Consider the following 26,916-nt stretch of genomic DNA (forward strand, 5'->3'; position numbering starts at 1 on the left):
CAGATTCACTACTCTCAACAACTTCTCCATTCGCTGTTCCGGCACTCTGGTTCCCATCCCCCTGCAACTCTAGTTTAAACCTCACCATGCAGCATTAACAAACTTTCCCACAAGCATATGAATCCCCTTCCAGTTCAGGTACAAACAGTCTCTGTGGTACAGGTCCCACCTCCACTGGAAGAGAGAACAATGATCCAAAAATGTTATACTCCCCTCCCTACACCAAATCCTCAGCCACGTGTTAAACTGTATAATCTTCCCAGTTCTCACTAGCACATGGCACAGGGAGCAATTCTGAGATTACAACCCTGAAGGTCCAGCCCTTTAACTCAGTACAGAACTCCCTGAGCAGAAGCTGTCACTCGCCCGACCCATGTCACTGGTACCGACATGGACCACGGCTTCTGGCTGCTCACCCTCTCACTTGAGAATGCTGACGACTCGATCCGAGATGTCCTGGACCCTGACAGTCCGGCGTTTTGTACCACCGCTACATGTCCCGTCTTTCCAAGATTCACCCTGACCTCCCTCTTCCAGTCAGCACCACCACCTCTTGTCCCAGTTACCCGGTCAGTCCCGGTGGACTTTAGCACCCGGGGGAGCCGGGGAACTCAGGATTCGCCGCCCGCGGCTGCTGCTGAATCCGCAGTGTTTCTGTTCCGTTGACGGATGCGATGAACGAGTTAAAATTAATGGATCGATAATTCTCACATCGTGTTTATTTCACTCTCAGCACATTTATATTTACACTGACTTACTGCTGACGTCGGTCCCGGACCCGACCTGTTTACAGACCTGGAGTGGAACCGGAGCAGATTCTGAGCCACTCGTTTTCATATCCAATCGCGAATGAAGGATAAAGTTTCTCCGTGAATTTATTCCCAGTGAAGGTGTGGAGATGGGACTTGGTCTCCGCGTTGTAAAATGAAACTGTCCCGGACTCGTAACTGAGATAAACTCCCACCCTCCTGGGGATGGGACCGGCAGGGAGAAGGGACACAGGGGAGGTGAGAACCCACATCTCGTCATCATCCCGCCCGATTCTCCAGAATCCGGTCTCGGGACTCAGTCTGACCGATCCCATCCTCTCCACGGACTCTGCGACGACTCCCAGATCCCACCATCGACTCCCCGTCACCTCCACCTCCCAGTAATGTCTCCCCGATGTGAATCCCTCCGATCCCAGCACACAAGCCCGGTCTGTGAACCTCTTCCCGGTGTCAGGGAGATCCCTCCGGGTCCCGGTCCGTTTTACACTCTTCCGATCCTCAGACACCTCGAGCTCCGGATTCGCCGTTTCCACATCCAGGGTGACAGAGACTGGGGGGAGAAGCAGAGAATTTGAGAGTCCCCGGGGATCGAGGGGGAGACTCGAGCATCGCGAACCCGGGAGAGGCCGCTGGGCCTCAGGCGCAGTCGAGTGGCCGACAGAAATCTTTCTCGGGGTTTTGCCTACTATAACGGATGGACAACTAATATATTCCCGAGGATTTTCCCCGGGATGGAGGGCGGAGTTTTCCCGCTCAAAACACATAAAATTCTGGAGGAACTCTTTCGTTTAAGCAGCAGATGTGGAAGGAGATGAACTGTGGATGTTTCAGGTCCAGACTACCTCAAGAAGAGAAAAGAAACAGGGAGATAGCCAGTGAAAACGTTTATGAGGAAGGGGTGGAGCAACACTGGAGTCAGATGAGGATGGGGTGAGTGAATACTGGAGGCATTTAAAGTGGAGGTAAGGCAGACTGTTCGGTCGAATTCACTCGTGCTGACCAACTTGTTTCAGCGAGCTAGACCCAATTGCCTATTATTCCTTTAACCCTTTCCTACCCACATACCAGTTCAATTCTCTTTAAAAGTGTTTAACTGCACCCACCTCTACACTTCCTCTGGGGCCTCCTAAGCTCCAGGGAAAATTCCCAGCCTATCCAGCCTCTCCTTATAACCCAAGCCCTCCAGTCCTAAATGTCCAACAATTTTAGAGTCCTCCACAAATCTATGAAACATGTCACCACTTCCACTTCCAAATCATTCATATGAATTATGAAATACAGTGGACCCATCACCCATCCCTGCAGAACACCACTGGACAAAGGCCAGGTAATTCTGTGTCCAATTGGACAGATTTGTAGTGTAGCCCATGTGATCTGACTCTCTGGAATATTCTACCATAAAGTACCTTGTCAAAAATCTCACTAAAGTCCATGTAGACAATGTCTACTGCATTTCCATCATTTGTCTTCTCCATCCATGTAGAAAGCCACACTGGGTATCCCTGTTAGGTCTTGCCCTTCCAAATGGACTTAGATCCTGTCGCTCAGAATCCCCACCACTGATATTACGCTCACCGGTCTGTACTTCCCAGGCTTTCCCCGACAGTCTATCTTCAATAAATGTTCAGCAATAGTCACCCTCCAGTCTTCTGGCCCCTCACCCGTACCTACTGATGATACACATATTGTGACGAGAGCCCGAGGCGAGGACGGTAAGGACCCAGGTGCTGGAGTATCCGAGACGAGAATCGATACACGATACGAGACTGAGACGAGAATCCAGAGTCCAGCTGACAACTGAGCACCGAACCTTCTCCTTCCACTGACTTCTGCGCTAATGGCAGCTCGCACCGGTCAGGAAGGTGCACTACCGCCACCTACTGGACTGGAGTATGATAGGAGCTGTCATGGGGATCAGGTGCTGCCCCCCAAACCTCTTTTAATTAAAAAGTTAACCAGGATCCTACATGATTTAGCCAACCTTGCTTCAGGTGCCAGAATATTCTGCAGCCTAGGAACCACAGATCTGCCCAGTAATTGATTAAACAGCTTCCTATGTTATACCAAATATCTGTGGCACACCATGATCTCATGTTCCACTGTCTCTGGTACCTTAAAAAAAATCACACGACTCATTCCCATACTTACCAACAAGCACCAAAGTGGAGAGCAAATCTGTGTGTCCTAACCTCAATATCACCAACCATGCATCTTCCCTCTTATTCCTTCCCAAATGGTGCCTCCCTTGAACTCATAGGCAGCCGTCAATCCCAGGAGAACATGGTTTTGCTCCTCTAGTGGACTGTGTCCTCTCCAGGGTGCAAGCCTGGATGGGAAGATCTGAAGAACTGGCTGTTGCCTATGCTGTGGGTTCCCCCTCTCCATGTCACTGATGGAGTCCAAGGGAAGGGCAAGCACCGATACAGCTTGGCACCAGTGTCATCACAGAGGTTGCCAGAGTGAAGTTGTAAACATATCAAACTAATGATAATAGCCATAACTTCTGCTGTATAGACAGATAATCTCGGGATTACTGCCTGTGCCACGCGACAGTGAGAGTAGGAATGCGATGAGGTGGAGGATAAATGCGTGGCTGAGGGATTGGAGCAGGGGGCAGGGATTCAAGTTTTTGGATCATTGGGACCTCTTTTGGTGCAGGCGTGACCTGTACAAAAAGGACGGGTTGCACTTGAATCCTAGGGGGACCAATATCCTGGCAGGGAGATTGGCGGGGGCTACTGAGGTGACTTTAAACTAGAATGGTTGGGGGGTGGGAATCAAATTAAAGAGGCTAGGCGTGAGGAGGTTAGTTCACTACAGGGGGATGGGAACCAGTGCAGAGAGGCAGAGGGGTGTAAAGTGAGGGTAGAAACAAAAAGTACTATGGAGAAAAGTAAAAGTGGCAGGCCGACAAATCCAGGGCAAGCATTAAAAAGGGCCACTTTTCAGCATAATTGTATAAGGGCTAAGAGAGTTGTAAAAGAGCGCCTGAAGGCTTTGTGTGTCAATGCAAGGAGCATTCGTAATAAGGTGGATGAATTGAAAGTGCAGATTGTTATTAATGATTATGATATAGTTGGGATCACAGAGACATGGCTCCAGGGTGACCAGGGATGGGAGCTCAATGTTCGGGGATATTCAATATTCAGGAGGGATAGACATGAAGGAAGGGGAGGTGGGGTGGCGTTGCTGGTTAAAGAAGAGATTAACACAATAGAAAGGAAGGACATAAGCCGGGAAGATGTGGAATCGATATGGGTAGAGCTGCGTAACACTAAGGGGCAGAAGACGCTGGTGGGAGTTGTATACAGGCCACCTAACAGTAGTAGTGAGGTCGGAGATGGTATTAAACAGGAAATTAGAAATGTGTGCAATAAAGGAACAGCAGTTATAATGGGTGACTTCAATCTACATGTAGATTGGGTGAACCAAATTGGTAAAGGAGCTGAGGAAGAGGATTTCTTGGAATGTATGCGAGATGGTTTCTTGAACCAACATGTCGGGGAACCGACTAGAGAGCAGGCTATTCTGGACTGGGTTTTGAGCAATGAGGAAGGGTTAATTAGCAATCTTGTTGTGAGAGGCCCCTTGGGTAAGAGTGACCATAATATGGTGGAATTCTTCATTAAGATGGAGAGTGACATAGTTAATTCAGAAACAAAGATTCTGAACTTAAAGAGGGGTAACTTTGAAGGTATGAGACGTGAATTAGCTAAGATAGACTGGCAAATGACACTTAAAGGATTGACGGTGGATATGCAATGGCAAGCATTTAAAGGTTGCATGGATGAACTGCAACAAATGTTCATCCCAGTTTGGCAAAAGAATAAATCAAAGAAGGTAGTGCACCCGTGGCTGACAAGAGAAATTAGGGATAGTATCAATTCCAAAGAAGAAGCATACAAATTAGCCAGAGAAAGTGGCTCACCTGAGGACTGGGAGAAATTCAGAGTTCAGCAGAGGAGGAAAAAGGGCTTAATTAGGAAGGGGAAAAAAGATTATGAGAAAAAACTGGCAGGCAACATAAAAACGGACTGTAAAAGCTTTTATAGATATGTAAAAAGGAAAAGACTGGTAAAGACAAATGTAGGTCCCCTGCGGACAGAAACAGGTGAATTGATTATGGGGAGCAAGGACATGGCAGACCAATTGAATAATTACTTTGGTTCTGTCTTCACTAAGGAAGACATAAATAATCTTCCAGAAATAGTAGGGGACAGTGGGTCCAGTGAGATGGAGGAACTGAGCGAAATACATGTTAGTAGGGAAGTGGTGTTAGGTAAATTGAAGGGATTGAAGGCAGATAAGTCCCCAGGGCCAGATGGTCTGCATCCCAGGGTGCTTAAGGAAGTAGCCCAAGAAATAGTGGATGCATTAGTGATAATTTTTCAAAACTCGTTAGATTCTGGACTAGTTCCTGAAGATTGGAGGGTGGCTAATGTAACTCCACTTTTTAAAAAAGGAGGGAGAGAAAAACCGGGGAATTATAGACCGGTTAGCCTAACGTTGGTGGTGGGGAAACTGCTGGAGTCAGTTATCAAGGATGTGATAACAGCACATTTGGAAAGCGGTAAAATGATTGGACAAAGTCAGCATGGATTTGTGAAAGGAAAATCATGTCTGACGAATCTCATAGAATTTTTTGAGGATGTAACTAGTAGAGTGGATAGGGGAGAACCAGTGGATGTGGTATATTTGGATTTTCAGAAGGCTTTTGACAAGGTCCCACACAGGAGATTAGTGTGCAAACTTAAAGCACACGGTATTGGGGGTAAGGTATTGGTGTGGGTGGAGAGTTGGTTAGCAGACAGGAAGCAAAGAGTGGGAATAAACGGGACCTTTTCAGAATGGCAGGCGGTGACTAGTGGGGTACCGCAAGGCTCAGTGCTGGGACCCCAGTTGTTTACAATATATATTAATGACTTGGATGAGGGAATTAAATGCAGCATCTCTAAGTTTGCGGATGACACGAAGCTGGGTGGCAGTGTTAGCTGTGAGGAGGATGCTAAGAGGATGCAGGGTGACTTGGATAGGTTGGGTGAGTGGGCAAATTCATGGCAGATGCAATTTAATGTGGATAAATGTGAAGTTATCCACTTTGGTGGCAAAAATAGGAAAACAGATTATTATCTGAATGGTGGCCGATTAGGAAAAGGGGAGGTGCAACGAGACCTGGGTGTCATTATACACCAGTCATTGAAAGTGGGCATGCAGGTACAGCAGGCGGTGAAAAAGGCGAATGGTATGCTGGCATTTATAGCAAGAGGATTCGAGTACAGGAGCAGGGAGATACTACTGCAGTTGTACAAGGCCTTGGTGAGACCACACCTGGAGTATTGTGTGCAGTTTTGGTCCCCTAATCTGAGGAAAGACATCCTTGCCATAGAGGGAGTACAGAGAAGGTTCACCAGATTAATTCCTGGGATGGCAGGACTTTCATATGAAGAAAGACTGGATGAACTGGGCTTGTACTCGTTGGAATTTAGAAGATTGAGGGGAGATCTGATTGAAACGTATAAGATCCTAAAGGGATTGGACAGGCTAGATGCAGGAAGATTGTTCCCGATGTTGGGGAAGTCCAGAACGAGGGGTCACAGTTTGAGGATAGAGGGGAACCTTTTAGGACCGAGATTAGGAAAAACTTCTTCACACAGAGAGTGGTGAATCTGTGGAATTCTCTGCCACAGGAAACAGTTGAGGTCAGTTCATTGGCTATATTTAAGAGGGAGTTAGATATGGCCCTTGTGGCTACGGGGGTCAGGGGGTATGGAGGGAAGGCTGGGCCGGTGTTCTGAGTTGGATGATCAGCCATGATCATAATAAATGGCGGTGCAGGCTCGAAGGGCCGAATGGCCTACTCCTGCACCTATTTTCTATGTTTCTATAATCTACCTGTCAGCCTTTTCCCCACCTCAACACTAAACCAGGGGATAAATATCCCAGAGCCACCCATTACTGACTGGGTCTTTAGAACCAGCAGTGAAAAGAGGCAAAAGGGCAAAATACTGCTGCCATAAATGACTAGACACCCTCTCATCACCCACAAGACCCTGTCTATCCCCCAATAATGACAAATCTATTTCCACATCTGGAAATATCCAAATTTGAAATCCTTGCCAGGCCACTGGCAGGTTAATCTGCAAATTGACAAGATCATACTCCCGCACATCTTCCCTAATTATCCACCCAAAACATTTACCAACTCTCTTAGTATATTCCCAGTAATCCATTAAAACCAAATAAATCAAATGGGACGTCCTCCACCTTGCTGAGAAAGTCCCCCATGCAAGGCTCAATTTTTCACTCCACTGGTCAAGAGGCATCTCTCCTAGTTCAACCCCAAATGCATCTCTTGGTGGAATGCTCCACTACAGATTCTAAGTGCCTTGACCTGTAGAACATCCCATCAAAATAAAACTGCACAAGCTTCCTCACTATAAATCATACAACCATTGCCCAGAAAAGAGGGTATTAAAGCATGACAAATTATCAATAACACACACCAAGAGGCTCCCCAGTAATATCCAGCCACAAACTGCATAAAGGTAATGACCTGCTTACATTTATCCTTCAAGAACTTTAAATCTGTTCTCCAAGTCAGTCTTGCATCCAACAATAACCCCAAATATTTAAACACGGGAATCCTAGACAGTGAACATCCATACAGAGTCATGTGAGTATTATCCAACCCATGTTCTGAATGAAAACCATATATTCTGACTTAGAAACTGAAAATTTAAAACCCCAGTTCAAAGAGCATTACTGATAATGCTGTTTGTACAGACTGAGCACGGAACCTCAGTTCAGGTGCTCTTTAAATATTAAAATCCTGGTGCCAATTAGTGGAGTGGGACTGAATTTTTAAAGGGGCTGCACCAGCTCTCCATATTCCGGAGAGTCGGAATGTCTAAACCATGGAAGCTTACATGGTCGGATGCGGATCAGAACATACATCTCCAAATGGGGGCCAACAATTTCTTCCTGAGCTTCCCACAATGTCCTGGGATACACTCGTTCAGGACCTGGGGATTTATCTACCTTTCTGCATTTTAGGACCTGCAGCACATTTGCTTCTGTAATGTGGTAGAGAATGAGTTTGATCATCTTCTGTAACACGGGGGAATTGAGGGCCCTGTGGAACTGGCACAGCAGAGGAGCTGAGGCCTGGGACAGGGAAATGATGACAGGGAAGGTTTAGAAGGATACGGGCCAAATGCAGGTGAATGGTCCGACAGGTGATCTGACAGAAATAGATCAGGTTATGAGGGGTGGAGAGTGAGCAGGCAGTTGGAATCTTCTTCCCACGGCAGGGGGATCAAATACAAGGGATCACATGTCTGAGGTGGGAGGAAGGAGTTTAAAGATGAGTTTATTTGAACAGTGAGTGGTTGATGTTGGAACTTGCTGCCAGAGGAGGTGTTGGAATCAGATACAATCACTGTGTTTCAGAGACATTCAGACAGACACTTCAATAGAAACGGCAAGGAAGGAGACTGATCTAATGCCAGCCAGTGGGATGAGTATAGATGGGTAAATAGGTTAGCACAGAGTTGATGGGTTGAAGGGCCTATTTCTGTGCTGTTAGACGATGACTCTGTGACTTTAAATGAACTAAATGACTGAGACCCCACAGCCCTCCGGTGCAGAGAATTCCAAAGCTACCCCATCCTCTGGGGGTTCACCATCCTGAGACAGTGACCCCTGACCCTCGACTCCTCAGACAAGGGAAACATCCTCCCTGCATCCTGTCTGTTGAACCCGGGAAGAATTTTGTGTTTCCCTGATATCTCCTCTCATTCATCTGAACAGAGAACATAGAACAGTACAGCACAGGAACAGACCCTTCATTCAATGTAACAGTGACTGATCGATACTGGCATCAATTCCTCTTCTGTACCAGTTCCCGAAAAACTCAATCTCTCAATCTTTCAAAAGTTTCTCTAAATCCACCTTAAATATATTGAATTATGGGGCCTCACACAATCTTCTGGAGGAACGCAGTGGGTCGGGTGGGAGAAAAGGGACTGTCGACGTTTCGGGTCAAACCCCTACATCAGGACTGAGAGTGGAGAGGGGAGACAGAGGATAAAATGAGAGGGAGATGGAGCAAGGAGAGAGTGTGAAGGAAACCCTCAGTAAAAGAGGTGATAATGGGAACTATTAGGAGGGAGATGAATGGCAGATAGAACCAGAACCGGATGGGCCAGTGGTGAGAAGCGTGTGGATGAACTGTTAATGCAGATGGAAAGAGAAGATCTTTGTCCCCCTTGCCACAAACCCACCTCCACCACCCCATCACCCACATTCCACTCTCAGTCCTGATCCAGGGTTTCAGCCCATTCAGAATCATTGTGGTCATTGATATCTGGAGTTACAGGAGGTGGGAGAGGCATTTCACGTACTTCCCGTGGAGACAGGTATGGGAGATGGGGAATTAAGACAAATGAGTCGCTATGTCTTGGAACGTATCCATATTACTAAACAGGAATGTCGATTGGATTCACAATTCGCTTGGCCACAGAAGACAGAGGGCTGTGGAAGAAGAGTGAGTGATATATGTGGCCTGCACACTTGAATTGGCACAAATCTGGTGGAGTTGTGGATAGCAAGAAGATTGTTGAAGGATGCAGTAGGACAAGGATCAGTTGGAGATCTGGATGGAGAAATGGCTGATGGAGTTTAACTTGGAGCAGTGAGGTCCAAGACCACAGCTCCCTCAAGGGGCAACACAAGTGCAGAGTGTGGTCAGGATGGTGTAGGACAAGCTTGTCTTCACCAGTCAGGGCATTGAACGTGGAAGTTGGCAAGTCCTGTTGCAGCTATTGATACCTTGGTGAGGTCTCACTTGGTCTCACAAGAGATCAGAGAGGCAGGACTCTGATGTAGGGTCTCCACCTGAAACTTTGACCATCTCTTTGTCTCTGCAGACTCTTCCTGACCTGCTGAGTTCCTCCAAATGCTTGTTTTTGGCTTTGGAGTATTAATAATAATAATAAATACATTGTCCCAATAGTAATGTCAACAACTGGTATCACCCCAAAGTCACCAGATAATGCTATTATCAGGCCTACACAGGAATATTTCTGTAAATCTTCGGAAGGCCACAATTACTAAACACCACTAGAATAGTCTGAAAGTTCCTAGCAATTGAGAAATTAGTGTGCTTGGCTGTGCCCGTTCCTCAGGCTTTACCAGCTTGATCTGAGAGAAAAATAGAAGAACAAAAGTACAAAGAAGAATTAATTTACTGAGCACTTTTCGTACAAATGATGTAACTCAAAGTGCTTCACAATGGGATAAAGTGGAGACGTGAAACATGTCTGTTGAATGCCAGGTTAAATAAATAGGAGTATTGAGGAAATGGATACAACAGCAATGTTTAAGAGGCGATTCGACCGACAGATGAACAGGCAGGGAATGGAGGGATGTGGAACATGGTCAGGCAGGTGGAATTAGTTTAATTTGGTCTGATGGTCAGCACAGACACAGTGTGACCAGGTTACTGAGGGAACTGAGAAAATACATCGTGGAGGCTCTGGTCACAAAGAGTGAACAAGGGAAGATTGAACTCTGAGAAACGCCTGATCACAGCTCTCTGACCTGAGGAGTTTCAGAGACAGAGGAGTGTATGGAACAGGGAAATTCAAGGGCAGAAAATGAACACGTGATCACTCCGGCATTGAGGTATAGGACAGTTTTAAGGGGTTCTATGTGTATTTTAAGTGAAAGGGTAGCTCGTGAAAGAATTGGTTTCTTTAATGAACAATCTGGAGCCACTGTGGTGGGAAGTGGTTTTAAATGAATATTTTTCATCTGTATTTTCCAGGGAGAAGGTCACGGAATCTAAGGAATTCTGGAAAATAAGTTTGGAGATGACATTTTGGAACATATCACATTACAAAAGAGGAGGTGCTGGTGAAATCTTGACCGAGGTCAACACTGGTTGGTGTGTCTGGGTTCAGTCTGATAATGATTCAATGTGGTGGTTTGATAACAACAGTGAGACTCGTGAGTCCAGCAGGGGGCAGACCTGAGTCTGCAGTCACAGACCGGTCTGACAGGGTCAGTGGTTCATGAGGGACTTGTGTGTACCTTTCTGACAATACTGGACACCACACTGATACAAGTTTTATTTTATTTTAAAGATAAAGTACGGAACAGGCCTTTCTTGCCCAATGAGCCACACTGAGCAGCAACCCTCCTATTTGACTCGAGTCTAATCACAGGACAAATTTCAATGCCCAACTAACTTACCAACTGCAACATCTTTAGGCTGTGGGAGGAAACCGGAGCACCAAGAGGAAACCCATGTGGTCAAGAGGAGAACGTACAAATCCTTACATCGGACGCTGGAATTGAACTCGAAATCTGACACCCAGGGCTGGAATAACTTTTCACTAACCACTATGCTACAGTGCCTGCCCTTTATTCCCTATAATGTCATTAAATGAATATTAATTTCCCAGATTAAGTGGCCGAGTTCATACTCGTGTCCTGTAGGGTTTGTACAGTCTGGATGGGAACAGGATACAGTGAGACATCTAACAGTCCCATGTATTGGTTGTATTGTGCCCCTGTGTCGGTGTGTTCAGGGGTCAGACATCTCCAGCTGACCATGTGACACTGATGTTTCCCAGCAGGTAGGATTGAAGCTGGAATAAAACTACAGTCCCCCTTCAGCCCATTGTTACAGACAATCTTTGCTTCTCATTCTAATTAATTGTGTCTTGTAAACAAGGACAAACAAATCAGTGTAAGTTTTACCTCGATTGATGGCATCAAGTGTTTCTCTCAGTGCTGAGTTCAATAAATAGAGGTGATCGAATTTTTCAACTGGAAGGGCACCGTCTGTCACTAAGAATTCCTGGATGTCGTCACTAATTCTGCAAATATAAAATTGTTGGTTATGAACTGCAATGCTGAACTAGTTTACAAATCCATACAGAGATTCAGGAAAGAGCAGATCCTACCTCCTCTTCCGAAGAGTTTCCTCCTGAAATAAATAAAATACAAATCTGAATAGACTGGGACTTACAGTCCTCATCCTGAATTTCAACCAAATCATTACAAGATGTTGTAAATTCTCATTCCTACAGTCACACGCATGTATGAACAACACAGAACCACTTGGTAAATGACCAGGAGTATTTCTGAAAATGTAAAAACAGTGTCGGATTCCCTTAATTCTCTAATCTAATGGAAAGCACATTTACCTATTGATGATAAATCTGATGTATGGGTCACATTCTGGAATTGATCCTTTACTCTCACTGATTGACAGAGAGACCCTCACACCCATGGCACCAGACACACTCACAGTGTGTGACTAGAACTGGATATTAATGCACGTTTCAGGGATATTTGATATGGGAATTGAGGAATCAATCACTAGTTCATTATTATCTTCAGAGTAACTCATTCACAAGATGATTGCAGATGGTCCAGTGACATACCGATATTGTGGAAGTCCAGTTTTGGGACAACAACAGTCCTGAACTTCCAAACATTTCTCTGCCGTAAATCAGTTTACAACCAATTGTAAATGTCACAGTTACTTCAAATGTATTGATCGCAATTTTGTCTACTTTTACAAAAGCAAAAAGAAATATAATCACTCACCTTCAGAAATCTCACACTATCTTTTTGATCCATCTGTTCCTCTAACCTTGAGATCTCCTCCTGAATAGAATCTAAATTCTTTTGAATCTCTCGAAGATTTTTCTCCATTGGATTTAGGATCCTCTCCTCTTCTTCCCTGAGATCTCTGAGTATGCGCTGCTCTTTCTCAGTGAGAATCTGGTGCAGTTCAGCAAACTGTGATGTGACGTGGGACTGAAGGATGTGTGACTGTTTCTGTCAAGTGAAAGGTGAAGATTAACTTACTATATTGTTTTGTTGTATTTCCTTCTGACATGGAAGGTGTGCATTCAAATCATGACATATATATTGGTTCTCAGAGCAATCCCATCAATCCCATTTCCTCATGTTGTCCTGAACCCATTTCTCCCTCACGTGCCCATTAACTCCGACCTGAGTCACATACCCCATTTCAAGCTCAAAGTTCAATGCAAGTTTACTATCAAAGTACAGATGTGTCACTGCGTACAACCCTGAGATTCCTTTTCTTGCAGGTAGTCACACTAAATACACGAAACACAATTGAATCAATGAAGGACTGCACCCATCAATGTGCAAAGAAAAAGCAACAAATGTCCAAATACAAGAAGAAAGACAAAAAAATCCATCATAATAAATAAATAAATTAATTAATTAATAAACAATCTAGAGAATGTGAGATGAAGAGTCTTTGATCGTGAGTCCAGTTCAGTGGGAACCGTTCAGTGACGGGTGAGTGAAGTTATCCCCACTGGTTCAAGAGCCTGGTGGTTCAGTTGTAATTGTTTCTGAACCTGGTGGTGCTGGATCTAAAGTTCCTGTACCTTGTTTTTGATGGCAGCTGTGAGATGAGAGCATGGCCTAGACCAGGCGTCCCCAACCTTTTTTTGCACTGCGGACCAGTTTATTATTGACAATATTCTTGCGGACTGGCCAACCGGGGGCTGCGGTAGGCTTGCCAACAGACAAGATTAGCAGTCAAATATGTTGTGTTAGCCCCAAGAAAGACTACAATGACCATGAAGCCTTGCGCGGGCACCAGTGCGCGTGCGTGACCTGCTGATTTTCTTTCCACAAATTGTCTTTGGCGATTCTGTGCCGGGGTGGGGGTGTTAATCATGACCGGAATATAGGTGATAAGTGGCTAATACACTCAATTTCGTTTCTAAAAGGGATTATCTAACAAATTTAATATTAAACACACAGCGCATATTTTCCTCGCATGAATATAGTGATAAGTCAATTATCGGGAGGACAGGGGAGCTTGAAGTAAGTGTTGAACGAACTTCCAGTAGAACTGGTAGAGGCAGGTTCGATATTATCATTTAAAGAAAAATTGGATGGGTATATGGACAGGAAAGGAATGGAGGATTATGGGTTGAGTGCAGGCAGGTGGGACTAGGTGAGAGTAGCGTTCGGCACGGACTAGAAGGGCAGAGATGGCCTGTTTCTGTGTTGTAATTGCTATATGGTTATATAAGTCACTTAGAAGTCAATAGCATTATAACATTTTAATTAACATTTGGATATTAAACACACAGCACATATTTTCCCCGTATGAACATATAAAATAATTGCAACATACCAATATCGCTGAATCAGTGGGAGCCCTGGGCTTGTTTTCTTGCAGCAAGATGGTCCTATCGAGGGGTGATAGGAGACAGAGATACTCGAAGGGGGTTCCTTATGTCCAGTCTATTCCGCAATTTTGTTTTCGTTTCATTCATTGCTGGGATATGTTGGAAATGGACGCAATGTTTTCAGTGCTTTCATGGCTATCTCAGGATATTTAGCCTTGAATTTGATCCAGAATGTTATGTCAAACGCAAACACGAGGAATTCTGCAGATGCTGGAAATTCAAACAACGCACATCAAAGTTGCTGGTGAACACTGCAGGCCAGGCAGCATCTCTAGGAAGAGGTACAGTCAATGTTTCGGGCTGAGACCCTTCCTCAGGACCCGAAACATCAACTGTACCTCTTCCTAGATATGCTGCCTGGCCTGCTGGATTCACCAGCAACATTGACATGTTATGTCAAACATACTTTTCAGCCGCCGTCATTTGCAAGCTTGAGGAGGTGATCTCCTCCCCGCGCTGACATCGATGACGCGCAGGTAATGACCTTGCGTGTGTTCAAGCACAACAGTGCGTGACAGGGAATGAGGAAAGGTGCAACTGACTCATATCGCCAAATCATATCGTTTCCTCATGGCCCAGTAGCACATGCTCTGCGGCCTGGTGGTTGGGGACCGCTGCCTAGACGATTTGGGTCGATGATGAAGGATGCTGTTTTCCTGTGACAATGCTCCAAGTAGATGTGCTCAATGGTGGGGAGGGCTTCACCCTGATAGACTGGGTCATGTCCACTTTATTCTAGGTTTTACTGTACCACGGCATTGGCATTTACATACCAAGCCACGATGAAACCTATAAATATAGTCCCTTCCACAGATCTATCGAAATTTGTCACAGTCCTAGACGTAATGCCGAATATTCACAAACTTCTAAGAAAGCAGGGGTGCTGCCGAGATTTCTTTGTTATGCCACTTACCTGCTTGACTTCGAACAGATCCTTTGAAAAATGGTAACACCAAGGAATATAATGTTGCTGACCCTCTCCTCCTCTGATACATCAGTGAGGACTGGCTTATGTACCTCTGGTTTCTTCCTGCTGAAGTCAATGATCTCCTTGGTCTTGCTGACATTGAGTGAGAGGTTGTTGTTATGACACCACTCAGCCATATTTTCCATGTCCCTCCAATATCTTGATTTGTCAGCACCCTTCATTTGGCCAATGACTGTGGTGTTATCAGCAAACTTAACTATGGCACTGGAGTTGCACTTCACCTTCCAGTCATAATGTGAGTAGAGCAGGGGGCTGACACATAACATAGTGGTGTTCCTGTACTGAGGAAATGGTGGAGATTATTTTACCAATCTGAATTGACTGCAGTCTGAAAATTGAGGATCCAGTTGCACAAGGACGTATTGAGACCTAGGACATGAATTTTATTGATCAGCTTTGAGAGGCCGAGCTGCAGTCCTGATGTACAGTGCCGATAAAAGGTATTCACTGCGCCCCCCCCCAAGAAGTTTTCATGTTTTATGTTTTTCAACATTGAATCACAGTGGATTTAATTGGGCTTTTTTGACACTGTGCAACAGAAAAAGACTCCTTTGTATCAAAGTGAAAACAGATCCATACAAAGTGATCTAAATTAATTATAAATATAGAATACAAAATCAGTGATTGCATAAGTATTCACGCCCTTCAAGTCAGCATTTAGGAGATGTACCTTTGGCAGCAATTATAGCCTCGAGTCTGTGTGGATAGGTCTCTATCAGCCTTGCACATCTGGACACTGCAATTTTCCCCCATTCTTCTTTACAAAACTACTCAACCTCTGTCAGATTGCATGAGGATCGTGAGTGAACAGCCCTTTTCAAGTCCAGCCATAAATTCTTAATTGGATTGAGGACTGGACTCTGACTTGGCCAATCCTGGACATCAGCATTATTCCTTTTAAGCCATTTCTGTGTAGCTTTGGCTTTGTGCTTGCAGCCATTCTCTCGATGGAAAACGAACCTTCTCCCAAGTCACAGTTCTCTTGCAGACTGCATCAGGAGTTCCCTTGGATTTCCTTTTATCTTGCTGCATTCATTTTACCCTCTACCTTCACAAGCCTTCCAGGGCCTGCTGCAGTGAAGCATACCCACAGCATGATCCAGCCAACACTATGTTTCACAGTAGCGATGATGTGTTATTGACGATGGGCGGTGTTCGGCTTACACCAAACATAGCGTATAGTCTGATGGCTAAAAAGCTCAATTTTCATTTCGTCAGACCATAGAACCTTCTTCCAGCTGACTTCAGAGTCTCCCACATGCCTTCTGGCAAACTCAAGGGGAGATTTCATTTGAGATTTTTTTTTCCTAGTAGCTTTCAGTTGTTGTATGTTCAGTCTCTCACATCTCAGCCACTGAAGCTTGTAATTTGCCAGACCAGAAGATTACTGACCTGGTTCATCCAGGTTTCTGGTTAGGGAAAATTCTGAATTATTTAGTGGGGACAACTCATATACAACTGTTTTTATAAAGTCTGTGATAGCCGTGATTTATTCATTCAGACTGTCTGTTGAGTCTTTGAACACGGCCCAGTCTACCAACTTTAGCAAACCTGCAGCCGCTCCTCAGCCTCACACAACTACCTCAGTGTTGTCCTCATCTCTGGAGTCTTGCTCTTTACCCTCTGCCTGGATGCAGGTCAGAGGAGGGCGGCCAAGTGATCAGATTTCCCGAACTGTGGTCCAGGCATGCAGTCTAGGGAAGCTTTCCTCATCATAGTGTGACAGTGGGCAAGAGTGTTGGGACCCCTGGTGCTGTAAGTGATATGTTGATGATAATTAGGCAAAGTCTTCTTAAAACAAGCCTGATTGAAGTCCCCGACGATTAGTTGAAAGTCATCAGGATGGGCTGTTGCCAGTTTGATAATTGCAATCATTTGGGGGCGGAAGGGGTGATAGATAGGACGTACAGAGAGGTAATTACACCCAAGATGCAGGACACACTAGGGAACTCAGCTAGTGAGGTGTTAGGGGTGGAACTGAGATATTAGAAAGGTATGACTGTGTCAATGGGGATATATTAAAGACCACCCAACAGTCTGAGGGAGGGATTTACAGGAACAACTTTGTAAAGAGAATTGTTGCAAGAAAGACAAGGTTGTTGTAGCAGGTGATTTTAACTTCCCACATATTGACTGGGAATCCAATACTGTAAAAGGAATGGATGGGACAGAGTCTGTCAAATGTGTTCAGGTCAGTTTCTTTCATTAGTATGCAGAAGTCCTGACTAGAGAGCGTGTGATTCTGGATCTGCTGTTAGGGAATCAGACAGGGCAGGTGACAGAAGCTTGTGTAGGGCAACACTTTGGATCAAGTGACCACAAAGCCATTAATTTCAAAGTAAATATGCAAAGAGATGTGCCTGGTCTGCAGGTTCAGATTCAGAATTGGAAAAAGACCAGTTTTGAAGGTATCAGAATGATCAGAAATGTGGATACAGACGCTCTGTTTTCCAGCAAAGCTGTACTTGGAAAGTAGGAGGCCTTCAAAAGGAAAATTTTGAGTATACAAAACTTTTATGCACCTGTCAGAATAAAAGAAAGATAACAAGTGTAGGGAACCTTGGTTTTTGAGGGATATTGACGCCCTCGTTAAGCAGCTATAAACAAGTAGGAACAACTGAAGTGCTAATGGGGTGCAAGAAATGCAAGAGAACATTTAAAAAAATAAATCAGTAAGGCAAAAAGCAGGGATGAAATTGCTCCAGCAGACAAGGTGAAAGAGAACCCCAAGGGATTCTACAGGCATGTTGAGAGCAAAAGGATTGCCTGGGATAAAATTGACCCCACGGAAGACCAGAATGGTAATGCATGTGTGGAGCCAAAATGGATGGGAGCAATCTTTGGTGCATTACTCGGGAGATGGATAAAGAGCCTATACAAGTGAGGCAAAGCAGCATCAACTTCATGGACCCTGTACAGATTACAGAGGAGTAGTTGTTTGCTACCCTGAGGCAAATCAAGGTGGATAAATCCCCAGGGCCTAACAAGGTGCTCCCTCGGACCCGACAGGAAGCAAGTGCAGAAATTACCAGATCCTAGCAGAGGGGCTATTAAAACATCATTAGTGTCAGAAGAGGTACCAGAGGTTCAGAGGATAGCCAATGTTGTCCCACTATTTATAAACGGCTCTGAACAGAAACCAGGAAATTATAGACAATAGACAATAGGTGCAGAAGTAGACCATTCGGACCTACGAGCCTGCACCGCCATTCTGAGATCATGGCTGATCATCTACTATCAATACCCGGTTCCTGCCTTGTCCCCATAATCCTTGATTCCCCTATCCATAAGATAACCTATCTAGCTCCTTCTTGAAAGCATCCAGAGAATTGGCCTCCACTGCCTTCTGAGGCAGTGCGTTCCACACCTCCACAACTCTCTGGGAGGACAAGTTCCTCCTCAACTCTGTCCCAAATGACCTACCCCTTATTCTTAAACCATGCCCTCTGGTACTGGACTTTCCCAGCATCTGGAACATATTTCCTGCCTCTATCTTGTCCAATCCCTTAATAATCTTATATGTCTCAATCAGATCCCCCCTCAATCTCTTCAATTCCAGCGTGTACAAGTCCAGCCTCTCTAACCTCTCTGCGTAAGATGGTCCAGACATCCCAGGAATTAACCTAGTGAACCTACGCTGTACCTCCTCCACAGCCAGGATGTCCTTCCTTAACCCTGGAGACCAAAACTGCACACAATACTCTAGATGTGGTCTCACCAGGGCCCTGTACAAATGCAAAAGGATTTCTTTGCTCTTGTACTCAATTCCCTTTGTAATAAAGGCCGACATTCCATTAGCCTTCTTCACTGCCTGCTGCACTTGCTCATTCACCTTCAGACACCGATGAACAAGTACTCCTAGATCTCTTTGTATTTCTCCCTTACCTAACTCCACACAGTTCAGATAATAATCTGCCTTCCTGTTCTTGCTCCCAAAGTGAATAACCTCACACTTATTCACATTAAACGCCATCTGACAAGTTTCTGACCACTCACCCAGCCTATCCAAGTCACCTTGAATTCTCCTAACATCCTCATCACATGTCACACTGCCACCCAGCTTAGTATCATCAGCAAACTTGCTAATGTTATTCACAATGCCTTCATCTAAATCATTGACGTAAATCGTAAACAGTTGTGGTCCCAATACCGAGCCCTGTGGCACCCCACTAGTCACCACCTGCCATTCCGAGAAACACCCATTCACTGCTACCCTTTGCTTTCTATCTGCCAACCAGTTTTCTATCCATGTCAATATCCTCCCCCCAATGCCATGAGCTCTGATTTTACCCACCAATCTCCTATGTGGTACCTTATCAAATGCCTTCTGAAAGTCAAGATACACCACATCCACTGGATCTCCTGCATCTATCTTCCTGGTTACATCCTCAAAAAACTCCAATAGATTAGTTAAGCATGACTTGCCCTTGGTAAATCCATGCTGGCTCGGCCCAATCCTATCACTGCTATCAAGATATGCTGCTATTTCATCTTTAATAATGGACTCCAGCATCTTCCCCACGTCTGATGTTAGGCTAACAGGGCGATAGTTCTCTGTTTTCTCCCTCCCTCCTTTCTTAAAAAGTGGGATAACATTAGCCATTTGCCAATCCTCAGGAACTGATCCTGAATCTCAGCAACATTGTAAAATGATCACCAATGCATTCGCAATTTCCAGAACCACCTCCTTTAGTACCCAAGGATGCAGACCATCTGGACCTGGGGATTTCTTAGTCTTCAGTCCCATCAGTCTACTCATCACCGTTTTCTTCCTAATATCAATTTGTTTCAGTTCCTCTGTTACCCTACGTCCTTGGCCCATCCATACAGAGAGGCTTTGAGGAAAGAGAAGCAGAATAAACGGTGTAAAGACAGTAAGGTAGAAGGGCTGAAATGTGTGTACCTCAATGCAAGAAGCATCAGGAACAAAGGTGATGAACTGAGAGCTTGGATACATACATGGAATTATGATGTAGTGGCCATTGCAGAGACTTGGCTGGCACAAGGGCAGGAATGGATTCTCAATATTCCTGGATTTCAGTGCTTTAAAAGGGATAGAGAGGGCGGAAAAAGGGGAGGAGGGGTGGCATTACTGGTCAGGGATACTATTACAGCTACAGAAAGGGTGGGTAATGTAGCAGGATCCTCTTTTGAATCAATATGGGTGGAAGTCAGGAACAGGAAGGGAGCAGTTACTCTAATGGGGTATTCTATAGGCCCCCTGGTAGCAGCAGAGATACAGAGCAGCAGATTGGGAGGCAGATTTTGGAAAGGTGCAAAAATAACAGGGTTGTTATCATGGGTGACTTTAACTTCCCTAATATTGATTGGCACCTGATTAGTTCCAAGGGTTCGGATGGGGCAGAATTTGTTAAGTGTGTCCAGGATGGATTCCTGTCACAGTTTGTGGACAGGCTGACCAGAGGGAATGCCATACTAGATCTAGTACTAGGTAATGAACCAGGTCAGGTCACAGATCTCTCAGTGGGTGAACATCTGGGGGACAGTGACCACCGCTCCCTGGCCTTTATAATTATCATGGAAAAGGATAGAATCAAAGAGGACAGGAAAATTTTTAATTAGGGAAAGGCAAATTATGAGGCTGTAAGGCTAGAACTTGCGGGTGTGAATTGGGATGATGTTTTTGCAGGGAAATGTACTATGGACATATGGTCAATGTTTAGAGATCTCTTGCGGGATGGAAGGGATAAATTTGTCTTGGTGAGGAAGATAAAGAATGGTAGGGTGAAGGAACCATGGGTGACAAGTGAGGTGGAAAATCTAGTCAGGAGGAAGAAGACAGCATACATGAGGTTTAGGAAGCAAGGATCAGATGGGTCTATTGAGGAATATAGGGAAGCAAGAAAGGAGCTTAAGAAGGGGCTGAGAAGAGCAAGAAGGGGCATGAGAAGGCCTTGGCGAGTAGGGTAAAGGAAAACCCCAAGGCATTCTTCAATTATGTGAAGAAAAAAAGGATGACAGGAGTGAAGGTAGGACCGATTAGAGATAAAGGTGGGAAGATGTTCCTGGATGCTGTGGAAGTGAGCGAGGTCCTCAATGAATACTTCTCTTCGGTATTCACCAATGAGAGGGAACTTGATGATGGTGAGGACAATATGAGTGAGGTTGATGTTCTGGAGCATGTTGATATTAAGGGAGAGGAGGTGTTGGAGTTGTTAAAATACATTAGGACAGATAAGTCCCCGGAGCCTGACGGAATATTCCCCAGGCTGCTCCACGAGGTGAGAGAAGAGATTGCTGAGCCTCTGGCTAGGATCTTTATGTCCTCGTTGTCCACGGGAATGGTACCGGAGGATTGGAGGGAGACGAATGTTGTTCCCTTGTTCAAAAAAGGTAGTAGGGATAGTCTGGGTAATTATAGACCAGTGAGCCTTACGTCTGTGGTGGGAAAGCTGTTGGAAAAGATTCTTAGAGATAGGATCTATAGGCATTTAGAGAATCATGGTCTGATCAGGGACAGTCAGCATGGCTTTGTGAAGGGCAGATCGTGTCTAACAAGCCTGATAGAGTTCTTTGAGGAGGTGACCAGACATATAGATGAGGGTAGTGCAGTGGATGTGATCTATATGGATTTTAGTAAGACATTTGACAAGGTTCCACACTGTAGGTTTATTCAGGAAGTTAGAAGGCATGGGATCCAGGGAAGTTTGGCCAGGTGGATTCAGAATTGGCTTGCCTGCAGAAGGCAGGGGGTGGTGATGGAGGGAGTACATTCAGATTGGAGGATTGTGACTAGTGGTGTCCCACAAGGATCTGTTCTGGGACCTCTACTTTTCGTGATTTTTATTAACAACCTGGATGTGGGGGTAGAAGGGTGGGTTGGCAAGTTTGCAGACGACACAAAGGTTGGTGGTGTTGTAGATAGTGTAGAGGATTGTCAAAGATTGCAGAGAGACATTGATAGGTTGCAGAAGTGGGCTGAGAAGTGGCAGATGGAGTTCAACCCGGAGAAGTGTGAGCTGGTACACCTTGGAAGGAGAAACTCCAAGGCAGAGTACAAAGTAAATGGCAGGATACTTGGTAGTGTGGAGGAGCAGAGGGATCTCGGGGTACATGTCCACAGATCCCTGAAAGTTGCCTCACAGCTGGATAGGGTAGTTAAGAAAGCTTATGGGGTGTTAGCTTTCAGAAGTCGAGGGATAGAGTTTAAGAGTCGCAATGTAATGATGCAGCTCTATAAAACTCTGGTTAGGCCACACTTGGAGTACTGTGTCCAGTTCTGGTCACCTCACTATAGGAAGGATGTGGAAGCATTAGAAAGGGTACAGAGGAGATTTACCAGGATGCTGCCTGGTTTAGAAAGTATGCATTATGATCAGAGATTAAGGGAGCTAGGGCTTTACTCTTTGGAGAGAAGGAGGATGAGGGGAGACATGATAGAGGTGTACAAGATAATAAGAGGAATAGATAGAGTGGATAGCCAGCGCCTCTTCCCCAGGGCACCACTGCTCAATAAAAGAGGACATGGCTTTAAGGTAAGGGGTGGGAAGTTCAAGGGGGATATTAGAGGAAGGTTTTTTACTCAGAGAGTGGTTGGTGCATGGAATGCACTGCCTGAGTCAGTGGTGGAGGCAGATACACTAGTGAAGTTTAAGAGACTACTAGACAGGTATATGGAGGAAGTTAAGGTGGGGGCTAATATGAGAGGCCGGGTTTGAGGGTCGGCACAACATTGTGGGCTGAAGGGCCTGTACTGTGCTGTACTATTCTATGTTCTATGTTCTATGTTCTATACATCTGGGAGATTGCTTGTGTCTTCCCTAGTAAGACAGATCCAAAGTACTTATTAAATTTGTCTGCCATTTCTCTGTTTCCCATAACAATTTCTCCCAATTCATTCTTCAAGGGCCCAACATTGTTCTTAACTATCTTCCTTCTCTTCACATACCTAAAAAAAAACTTTTGATATCCTCCTTTATATTCCTAGCTAGCTTGCGTTCATACCTCATTTTTTCTCCCCGTATTGCCTTTTTAGTTAAGTTCTGTTGCTCCTCAAAAATTTCCCAATCATCCATCTTCCCATTCACCTTAGCTCTGTTATACTTCTTTTTTAATGCTATGCTATCTCTGACTTCCTTTGTCAACCACTGTGGCCACTTTCCCCCATTCAAATCCTTCCTTCTCCGGGGGATAAAATGATTTTGCACCTTGTGCATTATTCCCAAGAATACCTGCCATTGCTGTTCCACTGTCTTTTCTGCTAGGATATCTGACCAGTCAACTTTGGCCAGCTCCTCCCTCATGGTTCCATAGTCTCCTTTGTTCAACTGCAATACTGACACTTCTGGTCTGCCCGTATCCTCTCAACTTGCAGATAAAAACTGATCATATTATGGTCACTACCTCCTAATGGCTCCTTTACTTCAAGATCACTTATCAAATCCTGTTCATTGCACAACACTAAATCCAGAATAGCCTTATCCCTGGTCAGCTCTCATACAAGCTGCTCCAAAAATGCATCCTGTAGGCACTCTACAAACTCCCTATCCTGGGGTCCAGTACCAACCTGATTTTCCCAGTTCACCTGCATGTTGAAATCCCCCATAACTACTGCGACATTTCCTTTGCCACAGGCCATTGTTAACTCCCTATTCAACTTGCACCCAATATCCATGCTACTGTTTGGGGGCCTGTAGATAACACCTATTAGGGTCTTTTTGCCCTTACTGTTCTTCAGTTCTATCCACACTGACTCTACTTCTCCTGATTCTATGTCCCCCCTTGCAAGGGACTGAATCTCATTCCTCACCAACAGGGCCACCCCACCCCCTCTGCCCACCTTTCCATCCCTTTGATAGCATGTATACCCTTGTACATTCATTTCCCAGGTCTGATCCCCCTGCAGCCATGGTAAGTGGCACTTCACCATGGCACTTCTGAGTGCTTCATGGTATTATAGGCTGGTAAGTCTGATATCAGTTGTGGAAAAGCCCTTGGAACATTTTCTAAGGAACCAGATAAAGGTATTTGGATTGACATGGACTCATAAAGGACAATGACATGGCTTTGTGTGTGGTAGGTCATGGTAACCAAACTTATAGAGTTTTTCTGGGAACTAACCAGGAATTTACATGAAGGTGAGGCAGTGTAAGTTGTCGACATGGACATTAGAAAAGCATTTAACAAGGTCACGCATGGGAGGTTGATCAAGAAGGTTCAGTCACTCAACATTCCGGATGAGGTAGTAAATGGGATGAAACATCGGCTTTGTGGGAGAAGCCAGAGCATGGTAGTAGAGTGTTGCCTCTCTGACTGGAGGCCTGCGACCAGTGGTGTGCCACAGGGATCGGTGCTAGGTCTTTGGTTGTTTGTGTTTCTCTTCTATATCAATGATCTGGATGATAATGTGGTTAACTGGATCAGCAAATTTGCAGATGACCCCAAGATTGGGAGTGTAGTGGACAGTGAGGACAACTATCATGGCTTGTAGAGGGGCCTGCATCAGCTGGGAAATGGGATGAAAAATGGCAGAAAGAATCTAATGCAGACAAGGGCAAGGTTTTGCACTTCAGTAGGACCAACCAGGGTAGGTCCAACATGGTGAATGTAGGACACTGAGGAGTGCGGTAGAACAAAGGAATCTGGGAATACAACCCCATAATTAGTTGAAAGTGGTGTCTGAGGTAGATAAGGTCCAATGAAAGCTTTTGTCACATTCACCTTCATAAATCAATGATTTGAGTGCAGGAGATGGGATGTTATGTTGAAGTTGTAGAAGACATAGTTGTGACATACAGTAATGTGGAGTACTGCATGCAATTATGGTCACCTATCTACAGGAAAGATTAAATTAGGCTCATAATTAAATTATGAGAGGTATAGGTAGGGTAAATGCAAGGAGGCTTTTTCCACTCAGGTTGGTTGAATACAACCAGAAGTCATGGCTTAATGGTGAAAAGTAAGAAATTTAACCTTCTTCCACTTAAACGTGCCATAATTGCATGTTTGACAGCTATGTCAGCAGAGTACTTCAGAAGACAGAAAAATTGCAAATTAATTAAAACGTTTAAAAAGTGCGTTGCTTAAAAGGAAATTACAGACTACAGTTTGCAGTGAGAGAACATTTAGAAGAAATACATTTAGAAGTTTTGTCAGCAGCCCGCAGAACATTGCTGAGGCTCACCAATGCCGTCTTTGAAGAAGTCAATGGGGTTAAATATATGAACCATTTAACCAACTTGTCTCTGGGATGTGACTGAAACTGGTGTGGTCACAGGGAGAATATGCAAACTCCACACAGAGAGCACCAGATGTCAGATCGAACCCAAATCACTGGATCTGCAATACTCAGCTATTCTACACTAAAGGGAACAAACCTACAGAACAATATATGAAATTCAACTCAGAAGCCTCACCCGGACTACGGAAATCTTCTCCTTCTGTTGCTGCTCCATTTCCTCAAAGTCTGCTTCGTTTTTTGTGAGAGAGTCGAAGGAAGATCTAACCCGATCCTGGGAATTAAAGAGTGAATGGATTGGACACAATACATGGCACAACAGAAACAGACGGTCGAAAGTGGCTTGTTTTTACCTTGTAGACTTGAACGGCTTCTTTAACCGGCATGAAGTTGTGGGACTTGTGTTCCCGCGCAGTCACACAGATCAGGCAGATCAGTGTCTTGTCCGTCTCACAAAACAGCTTCAGTTCTTCCTCATGTTCCTCGCAGTAAAGTTTACTTTCCTTCTCTTTCGGATTTAGATTTAGTTTTCGAGCTTTCTCAGACAGATTTGCTAAGGCCCGATTGACCTTAAGGGTGCGGTCTGCAATGTTCTCTCTACATTCCGGACAGGAGTTTCTTTCCTGCCTTTCCCAACACTGTGTGATACAGGTGCGACAGTAGTTGTGTCCACACGGCAGAGTGACAGGTTCAGTGAAGAAATCCAGGCAGATGGGACAAATTACCTCCTCCGTTAAACTCTCGACCTGTCGATCCGAAGCCATGTTAACGTCCGGTACTTCCTGGTTCAGAATGCCTTCACTTTCGGGGACCTGCTGAGTCCCTGCGGTACCGAGACTGTCCACTACACGCGCCATTCTCAGTGATGAACGGTCCTGCTGTAGCGGTTCGGCCTGAAATGTCGACTGTACTCGTCTCTACAGATGTCCCTGGCCTGCTGAGTTCCTCCAGCATTTTGTGTGTGTTGAACGAACATGATATTGCTGCAAGTGTTCAACGGGAAGGAATGGCAGCCATTTCTACATCAGGGTGGGATCAGAAACACAGTAAACAGGTCGGAGTATTAAAGAAACAGAGAGAAGAGGCTGGTTCATTGCAAGACAGGACTGAAAGGGACAATTCCTGAAAAGCGAGACAGTTTTCAGATGAAGCATTTTGACCCGATTCGTCGGCTGTCGATGTCCCTCTGAAGATCTTGCTTGACCCGATGATTCCCTCCTTGTAATTTTTTGCTCGAGGACCAAGGAGAGTCAAACTAGGGTGTAAAACAGTAGTTAAGTGTAAACTTACAGCAACTATTAAATAAGTTAATGCCATGAAACTGGAGATGGGGACAGAATATTGTGTTGCGAGGAGACAAATGCCGGTGGCGATGACCGAGATGTGACTGCAGGAGAAAGCACAGGACTGGATATTATACATCACAGGGTGGAAAACATTTAGTTTTTTGTGTGAAGTCCTGATTTCTACTCCCCTTCATGTGAAGCAGTTTCCTGACTTCACCCATGTATGGCCCGGCTCCAATAAAAGGTCCGATCTCATGCGTGGAAATCGTTTCCCTCGGCCTGTCCTGTGAAACCTTTCAGCCCCAGAGAGCAGGTTTCCCCAATTGCCGCCCAGTCCCACACTGATCATCAGGCGGCTTCCACAGCAGCGGCTCCTTCCACGGCGGGTGGGGGCTGACTGTTGTGGGGCCTAGCCTCC

The 26,916-nt window shown here is 45.1% G+C and overlaps 1 protein-coding gene across 1 annotated transcript; it reads right to left on the reverse strand.

Annotated features, from left to right (window-relative positions):
• Positions 1-711: 711 nt before the first annotated feature.
• On the reverse strand, positions 712-26,012 carry LOC140198219 (zinc-binding protein A33-like). Its single transcript, XM_072259262.1, has 6 exons — positions 25,566-26,012; positions 25,391-25,486; positions 12,390-12,623; positions 11,741-11,763; positions 11,535-11,653; positions 712-1,320 (listed from the first exon to the last, which is right to left on the reverse strand). Exons 1-6 carry the CDS (start codon positions 25,974-25,976, stop codon positions 788-790), a joined length of 1,416 nt encoding a protein of 471 aa, XP_072115363.1. The 5' UTR covers positions 25,977-26,012; the 3' UTR covers positions 712-787.
• Between the last annotated feature and the right edge of the window lie 904 nt (positions 26,013-26,916).

The sequence above is a fragment of the Mobula birostris genome, chromosome 5 (genome assembly GCF_030028105.1).
Source record: "Mobula birostris isolate sMobBir1 chromosome 5, sMobBir1.hap1, whole genome shotgun sequence".
NCBI classification, from domain to species: domain Eukaryota; kingdom Metazoa; phylum Chordata; class Chondrichthyes; order Myliobatiformes; family Myliobatidae; genus Mobula; species Mobula birostris.

Coding starts and splice junctions, on each gene's coding strand:
- LOC140198219 (XM_072259262.1), bottom strand. CDS start 25,976: ATGGCTTCGGATCGACAGGTCGAGAGTTTAACGGAGGAGGTAATTTGT. Junction 25,487..25,565: donor AAGCCGTTCAAGTCTACAAG/GTAAAAACAAGC, acceptor TTTAATTCCCAG/GATCGGGTTAGATCTTCCTT. Junction 1,321..11,534: donor ACTTGATGCCATCAATCGAG/GTAAAACTTACA, acceptor TTCTCCCCCCAG/TCTCTGTCACCCTGGATGTG.